At 36.6% G+C, this 22,134-nt stretch overlaps 1 protein-coding gene across 2 annotated transcripts in view; it reads left to right on the top strand.

Annotated features, from left to right (window-relative positions):
* Positions 1–2,062: 2,062 nt before the first annotated feature.
* LOC120537424 (heat shock factor protein 3-like) overlaps positions 2,063–22,134 on the top strand; it is a 61,607-nt gene continuing 41,535 nt past the window's right edge. The window contains exons 1-2 of one of the 2 annotated variants that reach the window (XR_005635321.1): positions 2,063–2,278; positions 19,728–19,836. Coding sequence is in view for 1 of the 2 variants with exons in the window: in XM_039766351.1 (XP_039622285.1) it covers positions 2,186–2,278; positions 19,728–19,836 (202 nt within the window). In the remaining variant the exon portion in view is untranslated. The remainder of the gene's footprint in view (positions 2,279–19,727; positions 19,837–22,134) is intronic. The other variant, XM_039766351.1, reaches the window with a different exon arrangement.

The following is a 22,134-nucleotide window of genomic DNA, read 5'->3' as shown; positions in this document are numbered from 1 at the left end:
AAGTAGTGATATACCAAAGGTCATTCAGAAAGCTGCATACTGTCCCAGACAAAGACTCTTATCATCTGTATGAGCTCTTGGCTAAACAGAGAAGCACATTCAGTAACTGTGATGTCCCAAGGAGATCTATGTATGGTTATTTATACCCTCAGCCATCAGGCTCTCATGAGGCCCCCTAAGTAACTAACTCCTCGGTCGAGGTCTAGCAGGCATCTTAAGAAATAATGACACAAAGTTCAATACACTGTTCCCATACACAGAGATCTTTCTCTAAATTGCACTTTCCAAGATTTGTTTATGTTTTTTTCCTACAAGTTTTCTTTTTCCTTCTTGTTTTCTTAGAGAGTCAAGACTGGGGGGCTGTCAAAAAAATTGCCTGTTTAAGCCCATTCTTTGTGTGATTCTAAGCTTTCCAAGAAATAAATTGTTAGTGGTGGTGTTGTCTAGCTGAGGGATGTGGTAGTGAGATGTCACAGCTCACTACTTCCACTTACGCTCCACAAACCTTCCAATGGCTGCGATCGGGACTGCAGTAAGCATAGACATAGAATTACTAGATGCTGCATGTCGCCGCCATATTACGAGTGGCACTGCTGTGGAGTGAAGTAATGGATAAAGATGCCTCACGCATGTGCTATTTGGGATTGTACAAACCGCTGTATGCTCCAAACCAGATCCCAGGGGATTACATTTAATAGGTAAGGCTGAACAATTGTTTTGGTTATATTTGGCCATTAGAAAATTCCATTTTATAATCTTTAGCTACGCCAGGCTAAGCTAGCAAAGCTATGCATTTATGTGCTCAAGTGAGCCTCCAAACAACGTTTTAGCTAAACGTATTTAGTCACTAACTATGTAGATTGTTGTTAGCTGTTAACATTTCTCAAACTTTGAAGGTTTCCGAAACAAATCCACCTCAGGAAGCAGTGGGAGGTAGCCCTTAGACAGGATTTTGAGAAAGCTGTCCTGTGATGTGTGCCATGCTAGTTTGGTAACAGATGTTGATCAAAGCTACCTCTTGCTCACATTAAAAAACAAAGGAGGCTTGATGATTCCTTCTGAGGGTACAGTCAAGGTGGTCAAAGTAGCTGAGCATCTTATCCAACGGTCAACATTAGGGGAAGCTGTCAGTGTATCTTTGATTAATCAGTTTGTTTGGGCTGAGATTGAATCAGATGATGTGTTTTTTCTCAAGGAGCACACTGAGGAAACACCGTTTGAAATTGACAGCCATCATTTTATGCTCATGTCTTTAGTTCTGTCTGTCTTCCACAAACTAAGGCTGCACCATATTGCTAGACTTAATACTCTCAAATTGCAGGATCTGAGTGAGCGAGAGGGAGTGTAAGTCTGTAGGAGCTCTGTGAGATAGGGGGGAGCAAGACTATGGAGAGCTTTAAATGTTAAGAGCGGTATTTTATATTATATTCAGTAGTGAACAGGGAGCCAGTGAAGTTGAGAGAGAATAGGCGTAATATGTTCAGTGGATTTACAACAGGTTATTATCCTGGCAGCAGAATTTTGAAGAAGTTGTAAGCGATGGATACGTTTTTGTGGGATGGCAGACAGAATAGCGTTACAACAATCTATACATGGGGTGACTCGGGCATTAACCAATACTTCAGTACTGTGTTGCGTAAGAACAGAACGAAGTAAAGAAATGTTTCGGGAATGGAAGAAGGCAGTCCGAGAAATGTTACTTATATGTGAGGAATTATTTAATAATAATAATAATAATAATAATAATAATAATAATTATTATTATTATTATTATTATTAATAATTGCCATTATTAGTGTATAAATGGATATAAATAATTGCATTTAAACGATTCGCTAAAATCTGTTGTATGTAAACGCTACTGTTTTAAACGTTATTGTTTTTTCATCAGAAAACCCGGTTTCCACGTCTACCCATTATGGTACTTTTCCCACTAGCAATGTGGCAGATGCGCTGACGTATCGTGTCGAGTGGGCACCACAGTGAATGCGGCGTCTATCTATTTATTCTATGGCAGTGAGACACTCTTGGGTAAACATTCTCCTTATCCAATCAGCAGCGTCAGAATGTCTATGTAACTTCCGGCTAAACTGGAACTAGTATTGTGGCGACGTAAACATTAAACGTAAACTTAAATGTAAGGAGAAAAGAATAAACTGATAATACACTTCTTCCGTCTTCCAGTATGGCTCAAAGTAGCAGTGTCCCAGGATTTATTTGTAAACTTTGGGCGTTGGTGGAGGATCCCGACACTGACGACGTTATTTGCTGGAGCCCGGTAAGTTTGTTAATCTTGTTATGGGTTAATTCGAACTCATGCTAGGTAGTGTACAAAATGTACGAAGGCACATACGCAAGCAAGCTTTTTACTTTCCATACAACTTTTTATTATAGTAATAATAAAGAGTTATGCATATTTTTAAAATGTCATGCGTAACGGTATATATGAGGTGCATTATTTAATGTAGTTTTTTGGTTTGTAGTATTTGTGTATGTTCCTTAATTTTCCTTTTGTTCCCCATCATATTACCAAAAGGCAGAAACATTCAGGCTGACAACTTGTTGCTCTTGTGTCCACTTATAAACAGAGTGGTTATGGGTTAGTCTCTATTAAAAAGGACACACATACCTAACAGTATCTGCACCTATATTTGCATGGCCACACGATCGCTCTCCTTTCCTCCGTATTAAATAAACCTTGTTGGAGAACCTCTTTGTGTTGATTTATGATTAAGAGTTTGAATTGAATGCATCTGTCCCTAGTATCAAGCACTGATAAGAAACTGTCTATATTGAAATAAGAGTGCGCAATGTTTGGAGAAGACTGAACAGTTTAAACCATGTTCTATTTTTCATTCAAAATTTCAAATAATCTGTCTGGGAACATTGTTGGGAAAATTACTTTTGTCCTGTAAAAATAAGAAGTATTAAACAATATGGCAAATTTAGTGTTTTTAGTATAAATTTTGTGGATGGTTATAAAGTGAGTTTTAAATAATTCACCCTAAGTTTTTGTAAACATCTTACTTCAACTGTAAGGCTGTCAATAAAAAAATAAAGAACTGTAACCCAGCAAATTATATCTTGCCTGGAAATAAAGACAAAATATAAAAATTTAGTAACCAATCATCATATGTATATTTTTCCTTTATTTATCATGGTGAATAATATGTTGTAAAGCTTTCATTATCTTCATCACATGCAACAATGCTGCTGATTATTTGTGGCCATATTAACCTTACATTAACCTTCTCCCTATGTATAAGCTTCATAAGATTTTTTTTTTTTTTTTTGCTTTTTTTATTTTTATTTTAAACAGCTACACTTTTTCTGTATAGTGATTCAGTGTGCTTTAAATAAAAAAAAATATAGCATTTCAGTTGTGTTTCTACATTGTAAATATATTAATTTATTTTTTGTTTAATACCCTTGTACGTTAATGGTAGCCAGGTACACCTAAATAGGATGCTAACTTCCTAACTTCAAGGTCCACATTTAAAGGAAAGTTGCTGGAACTAAATTGTATTGGTATTAGTTGAAAAACGAAAAAGTGTAATGGGTACCACAAGGTTATTTAGGCCCTGCCCAACAAAGCCAATAATTAGGTTGCAAAAAGGTACCCTGCTCAACTACCATAACACCTTGCATAAAGGAGCAGCACGACTAAATTATCATAAGTCTTAGAAAGGTAGATGCTGTAAAAATCATTTTTTGCGATCTGCCTATTTACCGATCACCGATTGAAGCATTTGTAGTGAAAAATCAGCTGATTTAGATCAATGCTTCACAAGTGTAAATCAAACAGAACATGGTACAGTAAGACCATCATACAAACCATCCAAAATGCTGCTTGGAGTGTAATGGCCTAGGAATGCCTTGCAGCCTCACGACCTAAACAATCTGACATAAGCGATGGAACCATAAATTCTCCTCTTTATCAGAAATTTGAGAGGAGTGTTTCTTCATTCACATGTAAACTGGAGTCTTGTTGGGTTATGCAGTTAGACAGTCCTCCAAAGACAAAAGCAGGCCCACATTATAATTACTCAAAAGAAGCAAAATGGAAGTCTTGGAATGGCATAGTAAGATTTCAGACCATGACCCAATTGAGATGCTGCAACAAGAACTGTGGTTCTGAGTTAATGCTTGCAGCAAGGTATTTTCCAGAAAATGTCTCTGTAGTGATGTAAAGACTGATATTGAATCATAGAAAGTGTTTGTTGTCAGTAATTGCAACTGAAGGTGGCAGAAATTAAGTGTAAGTGGCCACTACTTTTTCACAGAGTGTTAGCTAATGGTGGATATATTTGTTCTTTCAGTAAATGACATACATTTAAAATGTTTATTTGATTATTTCAGTACCCTTTATCTAATAAAATATTTTGCTTGACAACCTGAAAGTATTCAGTATCACAATTTGCTACAATAAAGAAAATCATGAAGGTGGGAAGTAGTCTTTCATGGCTCTGCATATTCAGTTTATATACAGAAAGATCCAAATAGGTAAATATAGATACTGTATATTGATAGGCGAGTGTGTGTGATTGTGTATTATATACATACAGTGGATTCAGAAAGTATTTACACCCCTCCAATTTCTGCACTTTATTGTGTTAAATTTAATTTTAAGTAGCTAGACAGTCTGAGTTTAATTTCAACGGTATTATAAGACATTCTTTTTCATTATTTGCATTTAAAGCATGCATTGTTTGACACTCCTTGCTATGGGAGACAATAATTTCCAAGCAGGTTGACTTCATTTAAAAAAAATCCAATTTTAAAAATCACATTTAAATTGGCTTTGTTAAATTAACAGGTCACATGGTAAGCGTGGAAACAAAAAAAAGGGAAATTGTCACTTAAAAGAACTCTTATATCATGTCCAAATCCTAGTCTCCACACTTGGCTGTGTTTCAGTTCCACAGCTCAGGAGTACCATGAGACTTCTCTAAAGTCTTTCCCACCCCATTCCCTTCTTTCGTGGCTGTAGCCTTTGCTATATCTAGGTCTTGCTCACAAATGTCTCGGAGAAAATAGCTCCCTCTTGTTTCCACACCTCTTTGAGCTGATTCATACCACAACGGAGCCCACTCGTGAACCATGCGCTAAGCAGTCCCACCTGCACAGTGTATCTGTGTCTCTCTGTCAGTTCCAAGGTTTTTAGTTTTGGTGAACTTGTTTGTTGTGTTATCGTTTTTAGAAAATGTTTAGGAATTGCCAGCCTAAGGCAGAAAATATACAATGAAAAAAAAAGTAAGTTATTAACAATAAAATACACATCTAACATTGCATCTTAGTCTTATTAATATTAGTAAACCGTGGAAAGCTTTGTTTGCGAAGCATGACAATAAAAAAAGCATTAATCAAAATCAACAAAGCAGCAGTGGCTTAATCAATCAATCAATCAACATTTATTTATATAGCACATATTCATACAAAAAAATGTAGCTCAAAGTGCTTTACAAAATGAATAGAAAAATAGAAGACACAATAAAAAATAAACATAAGTCAACATTAATTAACATAGAATAAGAGTAAGGTCCGATGGCCAGGGTGGACAGAAAAAACAAAAAAAACTCCAAAGGCTGGAGAAAGAAATCAAAAAAAAAAATCAAAGGAGGATCAATGTTCTGAATGGACCCAGCTAGAGCCCAGCCCTTAATCCAATTGAAAATCTGTGGGATGACCTGAAGAGAGCTATGCGCATAAGGTGCCCTCATAATTCAACACATGTTTTGCAAGGAACAGTGGGCAAAATCGCCACGTCCAAATGTTCCATACTGCTGGAATCGTACCACAAAAGACTAACATCTGTAATAAAATCAAAAGGTGCTTTAACGAAGTATTAGTTTGGGGGTGTGCACACTAATGTAACCATGTTTTTGTATATATTTTTTCCCTTTTTTCTTTTTTTTTTTTTTGTAACAATGTGCTGCTGCATAATATGTTCTGTTTCCACCCAGTTTACCTAGCACCATATTAAATGCAGGTATGCCAGTTAAATCATATTTTTGCCACAACACATACATTTTTTAGAAAGTGAATCTTTGCAGAGAGCTAAAAGCAAAACCACAGGCAGTGACTCAAGCTGAAGTATAATTAGTTGAACGGAATGCAGCCATCTTACAAAATGTGTTGTATTTTATCCTCTAACAAATGAGACTAATGAACACGAACTAAGGCTAATTATATGTCTTTGTTAAGAAGTAAAACTTGATAGTAGAGCTGTTAAAAAACTTACACGATTGTCATAATTCTATTAATGTTCTTGTTTTTTGTACTAAATCATGTTGATTAATTTTGTAGACTTTGTAGATCAGAATTCTAATATTTCTGTCTAAATGTATTTTGGAGCTATAATGCGAGAATCGTGTATATAAACTAGGGATGAGCTCAACAGTTTGCCTTACAATTTTATTTGTTGACATTGTAAACGTGCTGTAAATTGAAAAACCATACATTTGTTTTTCCTGTAAACGTTATGACTTATTAGTGAGAAAACACCTTTCAAAATGGCAATGTTATGGTGATGAGTAAAAAAATATATCCCATTTCAAATGACAAATGATTGCACCTTTCTGAACTTTATTATTGCAAGCAGATATTCTGCATTGGTTCATATCAATTCTCAACATGCATAAGAATTTAAATGGCCTTAATTTCTGCACCTTATAATCCAGTCATGTTATTTACCCTTCTTTATTAAATGCCAACAAATCTATACAGGCTGAGCATTCCTAATCCTAAATTTTGAAATGTTCCAAAATACAAGACTGCAACTGCTGTTGTTCACTTATGATGTTATTATAGGGGCCAATGTAAGCTGGAAAAAATTGGCAGCTATATTTGTAAAAATTTACATTGTAAACTATGCATTCAAAGTAAACAATTTGTCATACCCTGTCAAAAGGAGGTGAAAAGGAAGAGTCACAGATGTAGATTAGATACGGGTGTCATTAGAGATAGGTGGGTCACGATCACAAGGCGCAAGGTAAAGGGTACACACTATCTGGGGGCATCCGCCCCAGAATTGGAAATGTCAAACAGTTTTCTTGTCCTTGGAAAGCTGTATGGTGTCTCTGAGGAGCATCAGTGCATTGGGGAGGCATATGAATTGGTTAGTTGAGGGTTGGGTGCAGGGAGTTTAGGACAGGCCAGATTTATAACTATACCTTGAGGAACAAACAATAGTGTAAAAATAAAAATGCACAATAATGTAAATTCTAACCTAACATTTAAATGTAAAATGAGTAACACATTAAAATAGCTCGCCTTAATGCTAGAAGTATCAAAAATAAGGCAAGTGAGTTGTAGAGCATAATTGTGATATTATAGCAATAACAGAAACATGGCTAAATAACATAGATGGGGATGAGTATAACATTTTTTAGGAAGGACTGACAGAATAGAAAAGTAGGTGGGGTTACTGCTTATTTCAAACAAACTTAAGTGCAAGTCCTCTTCATTTAGATGATGAGGCCCATCTTATTGAAGACATGTGGCTTTTTCTGGATAGTATTAGTGAAAGAGGCCTTATTTTAGAAGTGTGTTATAGACCATCCAATGCAGACCGTAATTATAACACACATCATTATAGTAATATTAAAAAGGCAAGTTTACAGGGGAATATTTTAATCATGGGGGACTTTAACTATCCAGATATTTAATTGGGATAACCTTGCATATGGCAGAGCACAATATATATAAGTAACAATCTGGTTAAGTTTGCAGATGATAGCAATGTAGTTGGATTGGCAGATAATTTGGAATCCTTTAAATCATTACAGAAGGACCTGGACAGTATATACGCTTGGGCAGATTTGTGGCAAATGAAATTTAATGTCTGTAAATTTAAGGTATTACACATAGGAGGTAAAAATGTTAGGTTTGAATACACAATGGGAGGTGTGAAAATCGAGAGTACACCTTATGAGAAGGGTTTAGGAGTTTATAGTGGACTCGACATTATCAACTGCCAGACATTGTTCAGAAGTCATTAAGAAGGCAAACAGAATGTTGGGTTGTATAGCACGATGTGTGGAGTACAAGTCCAAGGAGGTTGTGCTCAAGCTTTATAGTGTACTAATGAGGCTCATCTGGAGTACTGTGTGTAGTTTTGGTTTCCAGGCTCCAAAAAGGACATAGCAGTGCTAGAAAAAGTCCAGAGAAGGGCAACTAGGCTCATTCCAGGGCTACGGGTGATGAATTATGAAGAAAGATTAAAAGAGTTGAGCCTTTTCAGTTTAAACAAAAGAAGATTAAGAGGTAACATGATTGAAGTGTTTAAATTATAAAAGGGAATTCAGTTTCGAATTGATTTTAAAATTCTGCTGTTAACATTTAAGGACATTATTAACCTCACCACTCCATATCTATGTAACCTTCTTCATGTTGCCATACCCTTCTGTAACCTTAGATCCTCTTCCTTCATTCATCTGACCGTCCCTCTCGCCCATCTAACCACCATGGGGAGCAGAGCATTCAGCTGTTCTCCCAAGCTCTGGAACTCCCTACCTACTGAGCTTAGAAATATGTAATCACTTTCAACCTTCAAATGTAAACTTAAAACCCATCTGTTTAAAATGGCTTTTTCTCAATGATTACAGTGGTTTTGTTTGGTTTTAATTTTTATATTTTCTGATGTTTTAAGTTTTGTTTATAATGTGTTTTTTTTTATTTTATTTATTGATTGTTTGCTCTGTGACCTTGAGTTATTAGAAAGGCACCTTGTATAAAGATAAAATGTATGATTATTATTAATTAGTACAGTGGATCAAGACTGATAGGTTAAAATGAGTTAGTCAAGGACGCGGTACAGAGTTGGAAACTTGTTAAGGGTAAATTTAGCACAATCATTAGGAAGTTTTTCATTACACAAAAACCACAGACACCTGGAATAAGCTACCAAGTACCATGGTAGGCAGTAAGACTTCGGGGACTTTCAAAACTAGACTTAATGTTTTTTTTAGAAGAATTACGATAGGACTGGCAAACTCTGTTTGGTTGAATGTCCTGTTCTCATCTAGATTGTTCTAATGTTCTAAACGCCATCCATCCATTATCCAACCCGCTATATCCTAACTACAGGGTCACGGGGGGTCTGCTGGAGCCAATCCCAGCCAACACAGGACGCAAGGCAGGAAACCAACCCCAGGCAGGGCGCCAGCCCACCGCACCCAAATCAGTAAATGTGCCTAATGGCACGAGTAGAAGCACAGATAAGAATACACAGCATTCATGTTCTGACAGCACATCTAAACGAGTAACTGAAGAAAGTTAACATTACTGTCTAATTGGAAATATAAACATACCATGACAGAATATAGCTGCAGTATATACATAGACCACAATGCTTACCTAAGCTCAGTATTTGCTGCTGTTATGATATCCTTTTTAATAAAACCCCTGTGTGCGTCCAGGTGTCCGTGTGTGTGTGTCTTCTGGTGAAGTGCGCATGTGCGGGCCGCGGTGCACATTGCACCGTGCGCCGCCCATGTGCATGGCTCCGTGGACGCACCACACACTGGAAGCCGGGCACACAGTGAATGGCCTAGCCGCTGCCGCGCAAGATAAGCAAATAAAGCGCACACACTGGAAGCTGGGCACACAGTGAATGGCCTTGCCACAGCCGCGCATGATAAGCAAATAAAAGACATAATTGCTGGGAGAGTGCTGATTAGGTAGTCGCGGCTGCGCACATAAAATCCGTTGTTGGGGAGACGCCACACATACAATAATCGGCTACATGCCAGCACAGATTAAAATACTTGCTGGGGAACTGAACAGTACTTGCTGGGTAGCCGCCACGGGCACGATTATCAGCTACACGACACACATTACTTCAGTTGCTGGGGACACTCTGCTGATTGCCCGCTGTTGTGACAGAAAATTAAAGTCATATTATGGACATCAAAGCCAGTATTACTGTCAGAGCAAATTACAGGCATTTTACGGAAATACAAACCAGTATTACTGCGAGAGAAATTTAAAGGCACACAATACACTGATGCATATTACAGCCACATACAAACCAGTATTACTGTAAGAGAAAATATTACGGACATATCTACTAACAACATGCCACCCAAAGAAAAAAAAGACACGTCAAGTAGGACAAAAGACACAGACAATCAAATCCTGTATAAGTAACATCTCCTGGAAGAACGGTCAGCTCAACAAGTAAACATCAACAAAAGAAAGGCTGAAAGACAAAAAAAAATACGAACAAGTAGATCAATTGAAGAAAAAGAAAATGAGCGTCAGAAAAACGCTAAAAGAGAGAGACTCAGAAGAGCGAACCTTAGAAAAAGTTGGCATTTACTTGCCAGAACCAGTATTCAGCCATGGCCAGTTATATGTTGCATTATCAAGAGTTAGAAGTTATCCAGATGTTGTTGTCAAGGTTGTAGATGGTCCTGAACAAGGTAAACTCTTGCCAAACTCAGACAGAATATTTACAAGAAATGTTGTCTATAATGAAATTTTATAGAAAAATTTCATGAGGTAAAAAAATAGAAAATTTTTCTCAAATATCTTCAGATATTGTGTAATACAGATTGTTACAAAGGTTTACACTAAGGCAATATTAATTATACTTACTGTATTGTCATACGTTTCTATTTTATTTTTATTATTATTTTACTTTAGGCTTCTTGCAAAAATATTTTTGACAAAAAAAAAATTAAGACAAGAAACAGAATGAGGTCATGGTCCCATGCCATTTAACATAGACTGTTCCTACTAATGTTCATGCACTACTGTTCTAGCGCCCGTTATTGTAACGGCTTAATGTCTAGTATATATTTAATTAAATAGTCAGTGTGACAGAAAGATAGATATTGTACCGGACTGAAGCACTTCTAACATGCATGGAGCCAAGTAGCTGCAATGGTTTTACTTTTGTGTCTGTTAGTGATGCATGTCTGTTAGTGATGCACCGATATGGATATTCTGGGCGATACCGATATGTTTTGTCCATCTTTGCCAATACCGATAACCGATGGCCGATATATTTTTTTTTATTTACTTCAGGTTTTAATGTTTTAATTATGCTGAAAATGTATTCTACATTATCAAAGAAACAGTACCATGTGAAACGGAGATTAACTTATTTTTATTAACTTGCTGACTTTTACGCTCTTCTTTGCTATAGATATAGGCAACCAGTACTTTCTGTGGGGGGAAAAGAACGAGATATGGCCCATCTCTATAGATACTAAAATACTCCAGGTCATGTACAAAAATCTGCTTAACGTACACATCCTGGGTAACTTAAGCACATCAAGACACCATGCCATTGCAGAGCATGGCATTGTGTATATTAACAAAAAATTGAATGCATATACTTTGTGCCATAATCAGACATATATTACTTTAAGTAAAACTAAAATTAAAGGTACAACAAGGCCAGTAACACTGGTCTTAGGCTGACTTCTTTAAAAGCACAAATGGTAGGTTTTTCTTAACAAAAAGAAACACTTCTGCCTTTTCACCAGCATGTCTGTTTTTCTTTTATCTGCTATATTTGACGCAGCTGAAAAAAGGCGTTCAGTGTCTACGCTGGTACAAGGTGCCAATAGATACTTGATGACTGCCTTGGCCAAGGTTGGGAAATGGGCTGCATTGCTTTTCCAATACTTGAGGGCGCAGTTATTTCTGGAGATAGGGAAATTGCTGAGATAGTTATTCAGCTGAAACAAAAACAAGTTTACAAACATTTACCTGTATTATCGTAAAAAAAATAATAAATAATTATTAGGTTGACCAGATATGTGGTAAAGAAAAACGGGACAACCACCTGTACAAACCACCGCCATTAATAAAAACTTGTAACATTGAAACGTATAATTGACGTATAATTAGTTCTATAAAGTGTGATGCTGATGGACTTTTAAGAGATGCAGCGCAAGATGTTCCGCAATGAAACACTTTGTAACACAGGTGTGCCTTGAAATATTGAGAGACTGCTTTATATTTTAGGGTGATTGTTTTAAAGTAATGCTTTTGTTAAAACTGGAGTAGATCTTGCCTTAAAATCTTTTACAGTTTAAACACAAGAGATGCATCTTTCACAAGGTACAAAACTTGAAGCTGCATTCTAGCATGCAGGCAAACCTGTTGCTCCTTTTTAAGTACCCACTAAATTAAATTCCTCCAATATTTTTCCACAGCGACTCAACTAAAATGAAAAAAAACCCAAAAGGCGCCGCTTCAATAACAGTTTTGTCTGCAGTCTAACAAACAAAATGTAAAAACCTGACGAAAAAGGCGAGGTGATGCCATTAACGTTTTCCTTTTATTCTAATGTTTGAGGAGCAGTTTGCCCTGCACTCGTGCACTGCCTGTCCCAGCAAGCCACCTCTCAGTGCCAACTGTGACTTTCCGGAAAATGCACGAGGATACTGATTGTACATGAGGAAGCTGCAGTGTATGACTTGTTTTTTTTAATTAAATCTGTAACAAAGTTTTTTTTTTTTTTTTAATTCTGTACGTCTGATAATCCTAATTAGTATGATTATTGTTAATAATTTTATGATTCTGTTATTTTAATTCAGCGGCAGTTGAATGTGGTTTTGCAACCACATACAAATTTTCTTCATGCATCTCCAGCAATGAAGTGCAAATCTTTTTCTCTTGTGGTTCACTGTTGCTCTTTGCATCTCCTTCACCAGCTGACTTCTTGACCATTTGTTTCTCAAGTGCTTCTTGCTTCTTCATGATCTTTGTACTTGTGGATCAAGGACAGTAGATAGACAGTATAGTGGCTTGGAGAATGCACATCTGAAGCATTTTGTAACGGTATCCAAAAGTGTGATTTTTGCCGTCTGAACTTTGGAATCTGTCTTGTCACACTTGCTAAGCAGACTTTCAAGCACATCAACAGACGGAGTCACATCCGCAATTATAAATGAATGCACGCTTATGTCAGCACATCCTGCTGAAGGATTCTTGCTGGGGTGCCAAGGTCTGTTTGTTTTTCTATCTTGCTGGGGTGCCAAGGTCTGTTTGTTTTTCTATCAGCCACGTGCTTAAAATGAGTAACTATTCACCTCACAATGGCAAAACAGTCGGAGATGCTTCTCTGGCTCAATAAGCCTTCATTTACAGCAAGCTACAAAGTGTGAGCCATGCAGCTTAAACTTTTAGTGCCACTTTCTTCCATAGCATTTGCTATATTGCAAGCATTGTCACAAAGCACAACATGCACTTTACATTTTAGAATGTTCCACTTCGTTAACATGGAATCGAAAGCTTGTGCAATGAAAGTTGCAGAATAATAACTCTTTTTTTTGCTTCAACGTTTTCGTGAATCCAGTGTGCCATTTAGACTCGACATACTCATGGGGCTGACTTCTGAACTCCACATATCTGTAAGTGAAGCTAATGCTGGTGAGATTGTTTCTTAAAAGCTCGTAGATATGTGTAGCAATCACATCATATAATGCAAGTAGTGAGACATCTGTAAAGTATCCCTGACTTGCAAGAAAGTACCGAGGTTCTGAATGATATAGTATCTGGCAAAATCCCACGTCCTCATCTAGGGAAAAAGGTTGGTCAGTAGGTTGGTTAGTAGTTATGCCTTTAGTTCTGGTGCTGTCTTGAGGAAATGTCTTCACGTTCTGAAGGGTTTGCTGTATGAGGTTACCACTAGCGTCTGATTTAACTTTCGTTTTGGTAGCATGAGTTGCTAAAAATTCCGCGTATACCGTAATTCGTTACAGTGGTTCTTCAAATGGGTAATTTTAATTTGTGATATTGAAAAATTTAATTCTAAAGTCTCCTTGCATTATCTCGTTTTTGCAGGCAGAGCAGATAGCAACTATGTTGACTTCATTTTTCACAGAAAAATATGACCACATGGCTGACGATGAGTTTTGAGACATAATGATAACTCGGCAGGCTGCAGGAAAAGCGATGGCAGCGGCTTCAAGGGTGTAGCGGTTCTGTCTTTCGGAACCATGACACAAGACCATGGACATTTGAATCAATATTTTTGTCTCTGTTTTGGAACTGTTACTTGCCTATTATCTCTGTATAGGAGAAAATACATATTTACCTTACAGGGTCTTTTTTGTTGAATTTAGTACATGTTTACTATTTTAAAATGTTTTTACAATTTTTTTTTTTTTTTTGATAGTTAAGGAATCAAATGTTAATTTCACTGATGCTGATTTACAATGACCAAAACCATTCATTATTGTAATTTTGTTACTATATTACTTGAAATATTTCACAGAGTGTTTGAAATTTTCAGCCGGTCATTAACTCTCCAAAACATTACAGGTTTGATGCAAGCAGAGCGTGCACTCCTTTAAATAGCTAATTTATAAATGCAGCCTAATTGCTCATGTTACTAAGCAACATTAGAATGGAAGTTACCAGAACAGAAAGGTTTTCTTTGATGATTCTATGCCTATTCAAGATAAAAAATATTAAATCAGAATTTAGCTCTGTAAAGGGTGCTTCATCAATGAAGTATGATTCTTTTTTTTTTTCCTTTGGATACTTTACAGTTTGCATAAATCTTTGGGAATTCTAACGCTTTTAGAGGACAGATCATTTACAACATGCAAGATATTATTCAAAACAACTCGTATATAATAAAACTAGTCATATAAGTTTGTTTTTTAACAATGGAATGTTAATAACATTGATTATTTTTATGCAGAAAAGCTCATCATGTTTAAAGAGTAACTCTAAATTTGATTTATTACATTTAGTTATTGTTTATGTAAACATTTCCATCTTTTATAAGAAAAAATATATGTAAAGATTTTACAAATTACAAGTGCTGTATGTTTTGTATATAATAATGCACTATTACATTATTTATTTAAATGAATTTGAAGCCACCAAATTAAAAGTTTAGAGTCCTAATTTTAAGTATTAAGCATTAGTTTTGAGAGAGGTTGTTAGGTGTAATCTTACTGGTACTGAAATTGAACTAAAGGTCGTAATGAAAAACACAGAAGTACATTTAGGTCCATAAAATATTTGGACAGAGACAACTTTTTTCTAATTTTGATTCTGTACATTACCACAATGAATTTTACATGAAACAAAAAGATTGTATAAAAATGTGAGGCAACTAAAGCATTTTTTAACACAATCCCTTCATTTCAGGGGCTCAAAAGTAAAAGTAATTGGACAATTGACTCAAAGGCTATTTCATGGGCAGGTGTGGACAAGTCCGTCGTTGTGTCATTATCAATTAAGAAGATAAAAGGCCTGGAGTTGATTTGAGTTGTGGTGCTTGCATGTGGAAGATTTTGCTGTGAACAGACAACATGCAGTCAAAGGAGCTCTCCATGCAGGTGAAAGAAGCCATCCTTAAGCTGCGAAAACAGTAAAAACCCATCCGAGAAATTGCTACAGTGTTACGAGTGGCAAAATCTACAGTTTGGTACATCCTGAGTAAGAAAGCAAGCACTGGTAAACTCAGCAACGCAAAAAGACATAGACGTCCATGGAAGACAACAGTGGTGGATGATCACAGAATCATTTCCATGGTGAGGAGAAACCCCTTCACAACAGCCAACCAAGTGAACAACACTCTCCAGGGGGTAGGCGTATCGATATCCAAGTCTACCATAAAGAGAAGACTGCATGAAAGTAACAACAACAACAACAACATTTATTTATATAGCACATTTTCATACAAACAGTAGCTCAAAGTGCTTTACATATTAAAGAATAGAAAAATGAAAGACACAATTATAAAACAAAAGAAATCAACATTAATTAACATCGAATAAGAGTAAGGTTCAATGGCCAGGGGGGACAGAAAAAACAAAAAAACTCCAGACGGCTGGAGAAAAAATAAAATCTGTAGGGATTCCAGACCATGAGACCACCCAGTCCCCTCTGGGCATTCTACCTAACATAAATGAAACAGTCCTCTTTGGATTTAGGGTTCTCACGGAAGGGCTTGATGATGATGATGATGGTCACGTAGACTTCTGCCTTTTAATCCGTCCATCATTGTTGGAGCATCATGAAGCTTTGAGTAGGTGGTGGTGGCGCAGGCCACCACCACAAAGAAACCGGAAAAAGAAACAGAAAAGAGAGTAGGGGTCAGTACGATTTTAGAGCTACCATGAATAGTTATTATGAGGAAATTGAACATATAGAGTATCAGGATTAAGTTAAATTAAGATTAAAATGAAGTTATAGAAAAGCCATGTTAAAGTAATGTGTTTTCAGCAGTGTTTTAAAGTGCTCTACTGTATCAGCCTGGCGAATTCCTATTGGCAGGCTATTCCAGATTTTAGGTGCATAGCAGCAGAAGGCCGCCTCACCACTTCTTTTAAGTTTTGTTCTTGGAATTCTAAGGAGACACTCATTTGAGGATCTAAGGTTACGATTTGGAATATAAGGTGTCAGACATTCCGATATATAAATGGGGCGAGATTATTTAAGGCTTTATAAACCATACGCAGAATTTTAAAAGTCAATTCTGAATGACACAGGTAACCAGTGTAGTGACATTAAAACTGGACAAATGTGTTCGGATTTTCTTTTCCTAGTTAGGATTCTAGCAGCTGCATTCTGCACTAGTTGCAAACGATTTATGTCTTTTTTGGGTAGTCCTGAGAGGAGTGCGTTACAGTAATCTAGTCGACTGAAAACAAACGCGTGAACTAATTTCTCAGCATCTTTCAGTGATATAAGCGGTCTAACTTTACTTATGTTTCTTAAGTGAAAAAATGCTGTCCTAATGATCTGATTAATATGTGATTTAAAATTCAGATTACAGTCAACAATCACCCCTAAGCTTTTTACCTCCGTCTTGACTTTAAATCCTAATGTATCCAGTTTATTTCTAATAGCCTCATTGTATCCATTATTGCTGATCACTAAGATTTCAGTTTTCTCTTTATTTAACTTGAGAAAATTACTATTCATCCATTCTGAGATACAAGTCAGACATTCTGTTAGTGAATCAATAGAATCAGGGTCATCAGGAGCTATTGATAAGTACAGCTGTGTGTCATCAGCATAGCTGTGGTAGCTCACGTTGTGCCCTGAGATAATCTGACCTAACGGAAGCATGTAGATTGAGAATAACAGCGGACCCAGGATAGAGCCTTGTGGAACACCATATCGGATATCATGTGTCTTGAGTTGTAATTCCCACAACTAACAAAAAATTTTCTCCCTGTCAGGTAGGATTCAAACCAATTTAAGACTGTGCCAGAGAGGCCCACCCATTGACTAAGGCGATTTCTAAGAATGTTGTGATCAATGGTGTCAAATGCAGCACTCAGATCTAAGAGGATGAGAACAGATAAATGGCCTCTGTCTGCATTTACCCGCAAGTCATTTACTACTTTAACGAGTGCAGTTTCTGTGCTGTGATTTGTTCTAAAACCCGACTGAAATTTATCAAGAATAGCATGTTTATTTAGGTGGTCATTTAACTGCATAATGGCTGCCTTCTCCAGAACTTTACTTAAGAAAGGCAGGTTAGAGATGGGTCTAAAATTTTCAAGAGCTGAGGGTCGAGATTATGTTTCTTAAGGGGTTTAACTACAGCAGTCTTAAGACAGTCTGGGAAGACCCCAGTATCTAGTGACGAATTTACTATGTCCAGAACATTATCAATTAGCGCGCCTGATACTTTTTAAAAAACTTTGTTGGTATCGGGTCAAGGACGCAGGTGGAGGATTTTAATTGAGAGATTATTTTCTTTAAATCAGGTAAATCTATCCAGGTAATCAGGTAAATACAGAGCGTGCACTGCAAGGTGCAAGCCACTCATGAGCCTCAAGAATAGAAAGGCTAGATTGGACTTTGCTAAAGAGAATCTAAAAAAGCCAGCACAGTTCTGGAAAAACATTCTTTGGACAGATGAAACCAAGATCAACCTCTACCAGAATGATGGCAAGAAAAAAGTATCGAGAAAGCGTGGGACAGCACATAAAGCATACCACATCATCTGTAAAACACAGTGGAGGCAGTGTGATGGCTTGGGCGTGCATGGCTGCCAGTGGCACTGGGACACTAGTGTTTATTGATGATGTGACACAGGACAGAAGCAGCTGAATGAATTCTGAAGTGTTCAGAGGCATACTGTCTGCTCAGATTTAGCTCAATGCAGGCAAATTGATTGGGCGGCATTTCATGATACAGATGGACAATGACCCAAAACATACAGCCAAAGCAGCCCAGGAGTTTATTAAAGCAAAGAAGTGGAAAATTCTTGAATGGCCAAGTCAGTCACCTGATCTTAACCCAATTGAGCATACATTTCACTTGTTGAAGACTACACTTCGGACAGAATGGTCCACAAACAAACAGAAACTGAAAGCCGCTGCAGTAAAGGCCCGGCAGAGTATTAAAAAGGAGGAAACCCAGCATCTGGTGATGTCCATGAGTTCAAGACTTCAAGCTGTCATTGCCAGCAAAGGGTTTTCAACCAAGTATTAGAAATGAATATTTTATTTCCAGTTATTTAATTTGTCCAATTACTTTTGAGACCCTGAAATAAAGGGATTGTGTTAACAAAATGCTTTAGTTGCCTCACATTTTTATGCAATCTTTTTGTTCAACCCACTGAATTAAAGCTGAAAGTCTGCACTTCAACTGCATCTGAGTTGTTTCATTTAAAATTCATTGTGGTAATGTACAGAACCAAAATTAGAAAAAAGTTGTCTCTGTCCAAATATTTATGGACCTAATTTTATATGCTAAAACTTAATAAGAGTATGTATTTGCGTATTTGCTGCAACACCCAGAAGTGTATAATGAAAAATGCAGTGAGAAGAAAGTTAGTTGGTGAACTGAGATGTTTTTTTAAATCCTATGTCTTTTTGCAGACACTCGGACCACTCCCACACATCTTGCTTCTCTGTATAATTTGGTTTTACCAGAGAGTGTTAAATAAACATGTTGCCAATCGGGTACCCGATTTGTGCCCGTAGCATCTTAAAACACTGATGCATTTGTCACAGCTCAGTTCGGATTATTCTAGCTAAATCCAAAAACTTCTTCCAAATGTTGAATTTTCCGGTCTTTTTTAAAAGTGCTATTCTGGCCTATTTTAATTTCTCTTTGCACCTCTTTTGGGTCTTTTTTTTTCAATATGCTTTAGGCATTTGACATTCATTGACGTCGTAATAATGTAATTTTGAATGGAAGACAAAATTTTTATATCTTGACGGTTCAAAGCAGTATTTTTTTTAAAGTGGACTATTCCCACCCACATAAGAGAGAGAGAAGGTCCAATGGGTTCTTGCTCCCAAAGCATACCTATAGTGAAAAGGGATATTAGTAATTTTCCTGACTAATGATTGTGGTGCTGGCATAGTCAAGTAAAGCTAAATTAGGTGATTTGTATAATTGTATTTAACATAAGGACATTTCCCAGGTGAGAGAGAAGAAAAAAATTGCTTTAGAGATGGAACAGCATAGAATGGATGCACTTGGTGAATTGTAAGGCAAACAAATTACATTCAGTTTCATGGTGTAAAGCGGATATGGCACATTTGATGAGCTAAAATGTTTAGAAGTTTTTTATTACAAACTTGTTTTTTTAATATATATGATTTACAATGTTAGTGTAGGGAATAATTTATTATAGCTTGGTATAGCTGCACAAAAATAAAATGTTTGAAATTGTGCTTTGTTTTGATGCAGTATATATAAATTTAAATACATATTCTTTTAGTTTGTTTGTGATGTATGTTATATTGTAGTGAGCCTATATTGTTTCATTTTTGTTTCAGAATGGAGATAATGTAAAAGTTGTGGAAGAGCAAAGATTTACAAAGGAAATACTTCCAAGGTATTTCAAGCATAGCAACATGTCAAGTTTTATACGGCAACTAAACATGTGTAAGTATTGCAAGTTTTCTTATTTTCCAAGTAAACCTTTTTGCTCTTTAGGCGTGCATTGTAATTAAGGAGATTTTATTACTTTTGTTTCCTTTAAAGTTTTTCAGATGTGTCTGTATTTATAGCAAAGACTCGGAAAAGAATATGGTTTGCTGCTAATGCCTAGACTCGCCAAGATATAATATGCATACCTCATTAATGTATGCTTTGTTTATTTCTAAGCAAGAAATTATTATCTGCAAAGAATCTATTTAATTTGATATGATAACTATTTCTTTACATCCCTATAATTTGATCCCTACATACAAATACAAATTTGCATGTGTGGTCATTGCAGTCAAAAGTTAATATTTTTATATGTATGCAGTCAAAATATATTTTGAACTGTTGTGTTTTGTTGGTATCTATCTCCTATACTGGACAGGACCTTTTCAGTACATGATCTAGTCTTTTTTGGGTTGGCAGTAAATTGCTGGGCAGCTGTCATGCAACTGTCTCTCACACCCTCTCTCTTTGGTATATGGTTGGAAATTCAGGTTATATCCTAGGAGTGTATTTTTGAATTGTGTGAAGAACCCAGTGTCTTCAGAAGAAGCCCACGAAAACATGCAAAACTTAACAAAGTAGAAACAGATTAAAATAAAGGTTTGAGGCCACAGTACCACCCATCAATATTTAGGCTTATTCCATCTATTATTTTAGAAGCTATGGTTCTAGATAAATGACCATGGAGATGCTAATTATCTTTGAAGATATTGTCAGGTGTCAAGACATCACAGGGCATATTCATGCTCTCACAAGCACCTATACTCGCCCATTTCATACAGCCTTGGTTCTGAATTACCATTGAGCCTGGCATACTCATTTTTGAGGTATAGGAGTATACACATACTATAAACAAAGCTTCTTAATAACCAGACATAAAGTTAAACTTGGCCCTTGGAGCTATAAGGAAACGGCAGCAGCTAGTGTTCCACCATATTGTATAGAAGGCATTAGGTGTGTGTGTGAGTGTGTTTTACTTTTCAATAACTTTTTATATCTTCTTTTCTTGTGAAAGTAGGAGTCTGCTAAGACAGGACTGATTTGATTGAAATTTGGTGATGTTATAGAAAAACGAAAATTGGCCAACACATGGTCTTTATTTTTTATTTCATAAATGTATTTTTTGATGTTATTATCTCTCTATTATAAAAAAAAATCCTGGAAAGGAAAAGCAGGGCGACGAGACATGATCTTCTTGGAAGTTCTTGGAAGACATTTAAAAGACCCGCGGGACAAAAAAGACTGGCCATGGAGTGTCTCACGTGGACCGTAAATATGAGACTTGGTGCCAAGAGATTGTCCCAGGGCCGTCTCGCGGGGACGTGAAACATGAGATTCTTGCAAGACACGCCCTTCTTATCAAGTAAAAGCACGGACAGCCAACAAAACACTCATGTCATGTAAAGGCACGTAGCGCACACAGATCCTGTGCTTTCAGCAAAGAAGAAAGAGCAGCGTGGAGAAAAGAGACCCAGAAGCGTTGGAGAGAAAAAAAGGCAGATAAGAGATTATGAGTGGAATTCAAAAGGCTCAAATAAACAATGGCGCAATACACATGCAGAGAAAGGTACAGAATATGAAAGCAGTAAAATTCGAAAGTATTATAGCATCCCAGCCAAGTTGAAGCTTTTTTTAAGTGACTAAAGATAAAGAGCAATCAATATCAATTTTAATTCATATGCATATGCAGTTTTACAGCCCCACCCCGACTCCTCTTAGAATTTTGACTATTTTATTATACAAATCAGTATAAATAGCCCCTTCCATTCAGTGTTTTGTTGAGCGTCAATGGCAAAAACGTGTTTTTTAAAAAAAAATTTCAGTGAATGTGAAATGGAGGTCCTGCTCAGTGAGGTGTAGACAAGGAAAAACATACTATCCGGTGGCTTAAGCAGTGGTGTATACAACAAAAGCAAATTGATGGAAGTGGTACATTGTGGTGGAGGCACTCAAATGTTCAAGTTCAGAATCTCGCAATGTGCCTGAAATAAAAAAGAACTGGTCAGATATCAAAGTCGCCATGAACTGGTGAGTTGCAGCCCACCATCTGGGGGAAAATAAAGGGTCTATGTCAAGATTAAAATCAATGTTCCACTTTAAGCTCATAGTTTATTTTGTCATTAAAGTAAAAATGTTGTAAACTTCATCTTAAAGTTGATGTTTAATTTGAGTTTCTCAAGCCCCATCGTAACTAAAGTAGCATGTTAAATTCTCTGTATTCTTAGTGATTCCCGACACAGTCGTTAATCACCA

This window comes from Polypterus senegalus, chromosome 10 (genome assembly GCF_016835505.1).
Source record: "Polypterus senegalus isolate Bchr_013 chromosome 10, ASM1683550v1, whole genome shotgun sequence".
NCBI lineage: Eukaryota > Metazoa > Chordata > Cladistia > Polypteriformes > Polypteridae > Polypterus > Polypterus senegalus.
This window is presented reverse-complemented; position numbering and strand designations above follow the sequence as displayed.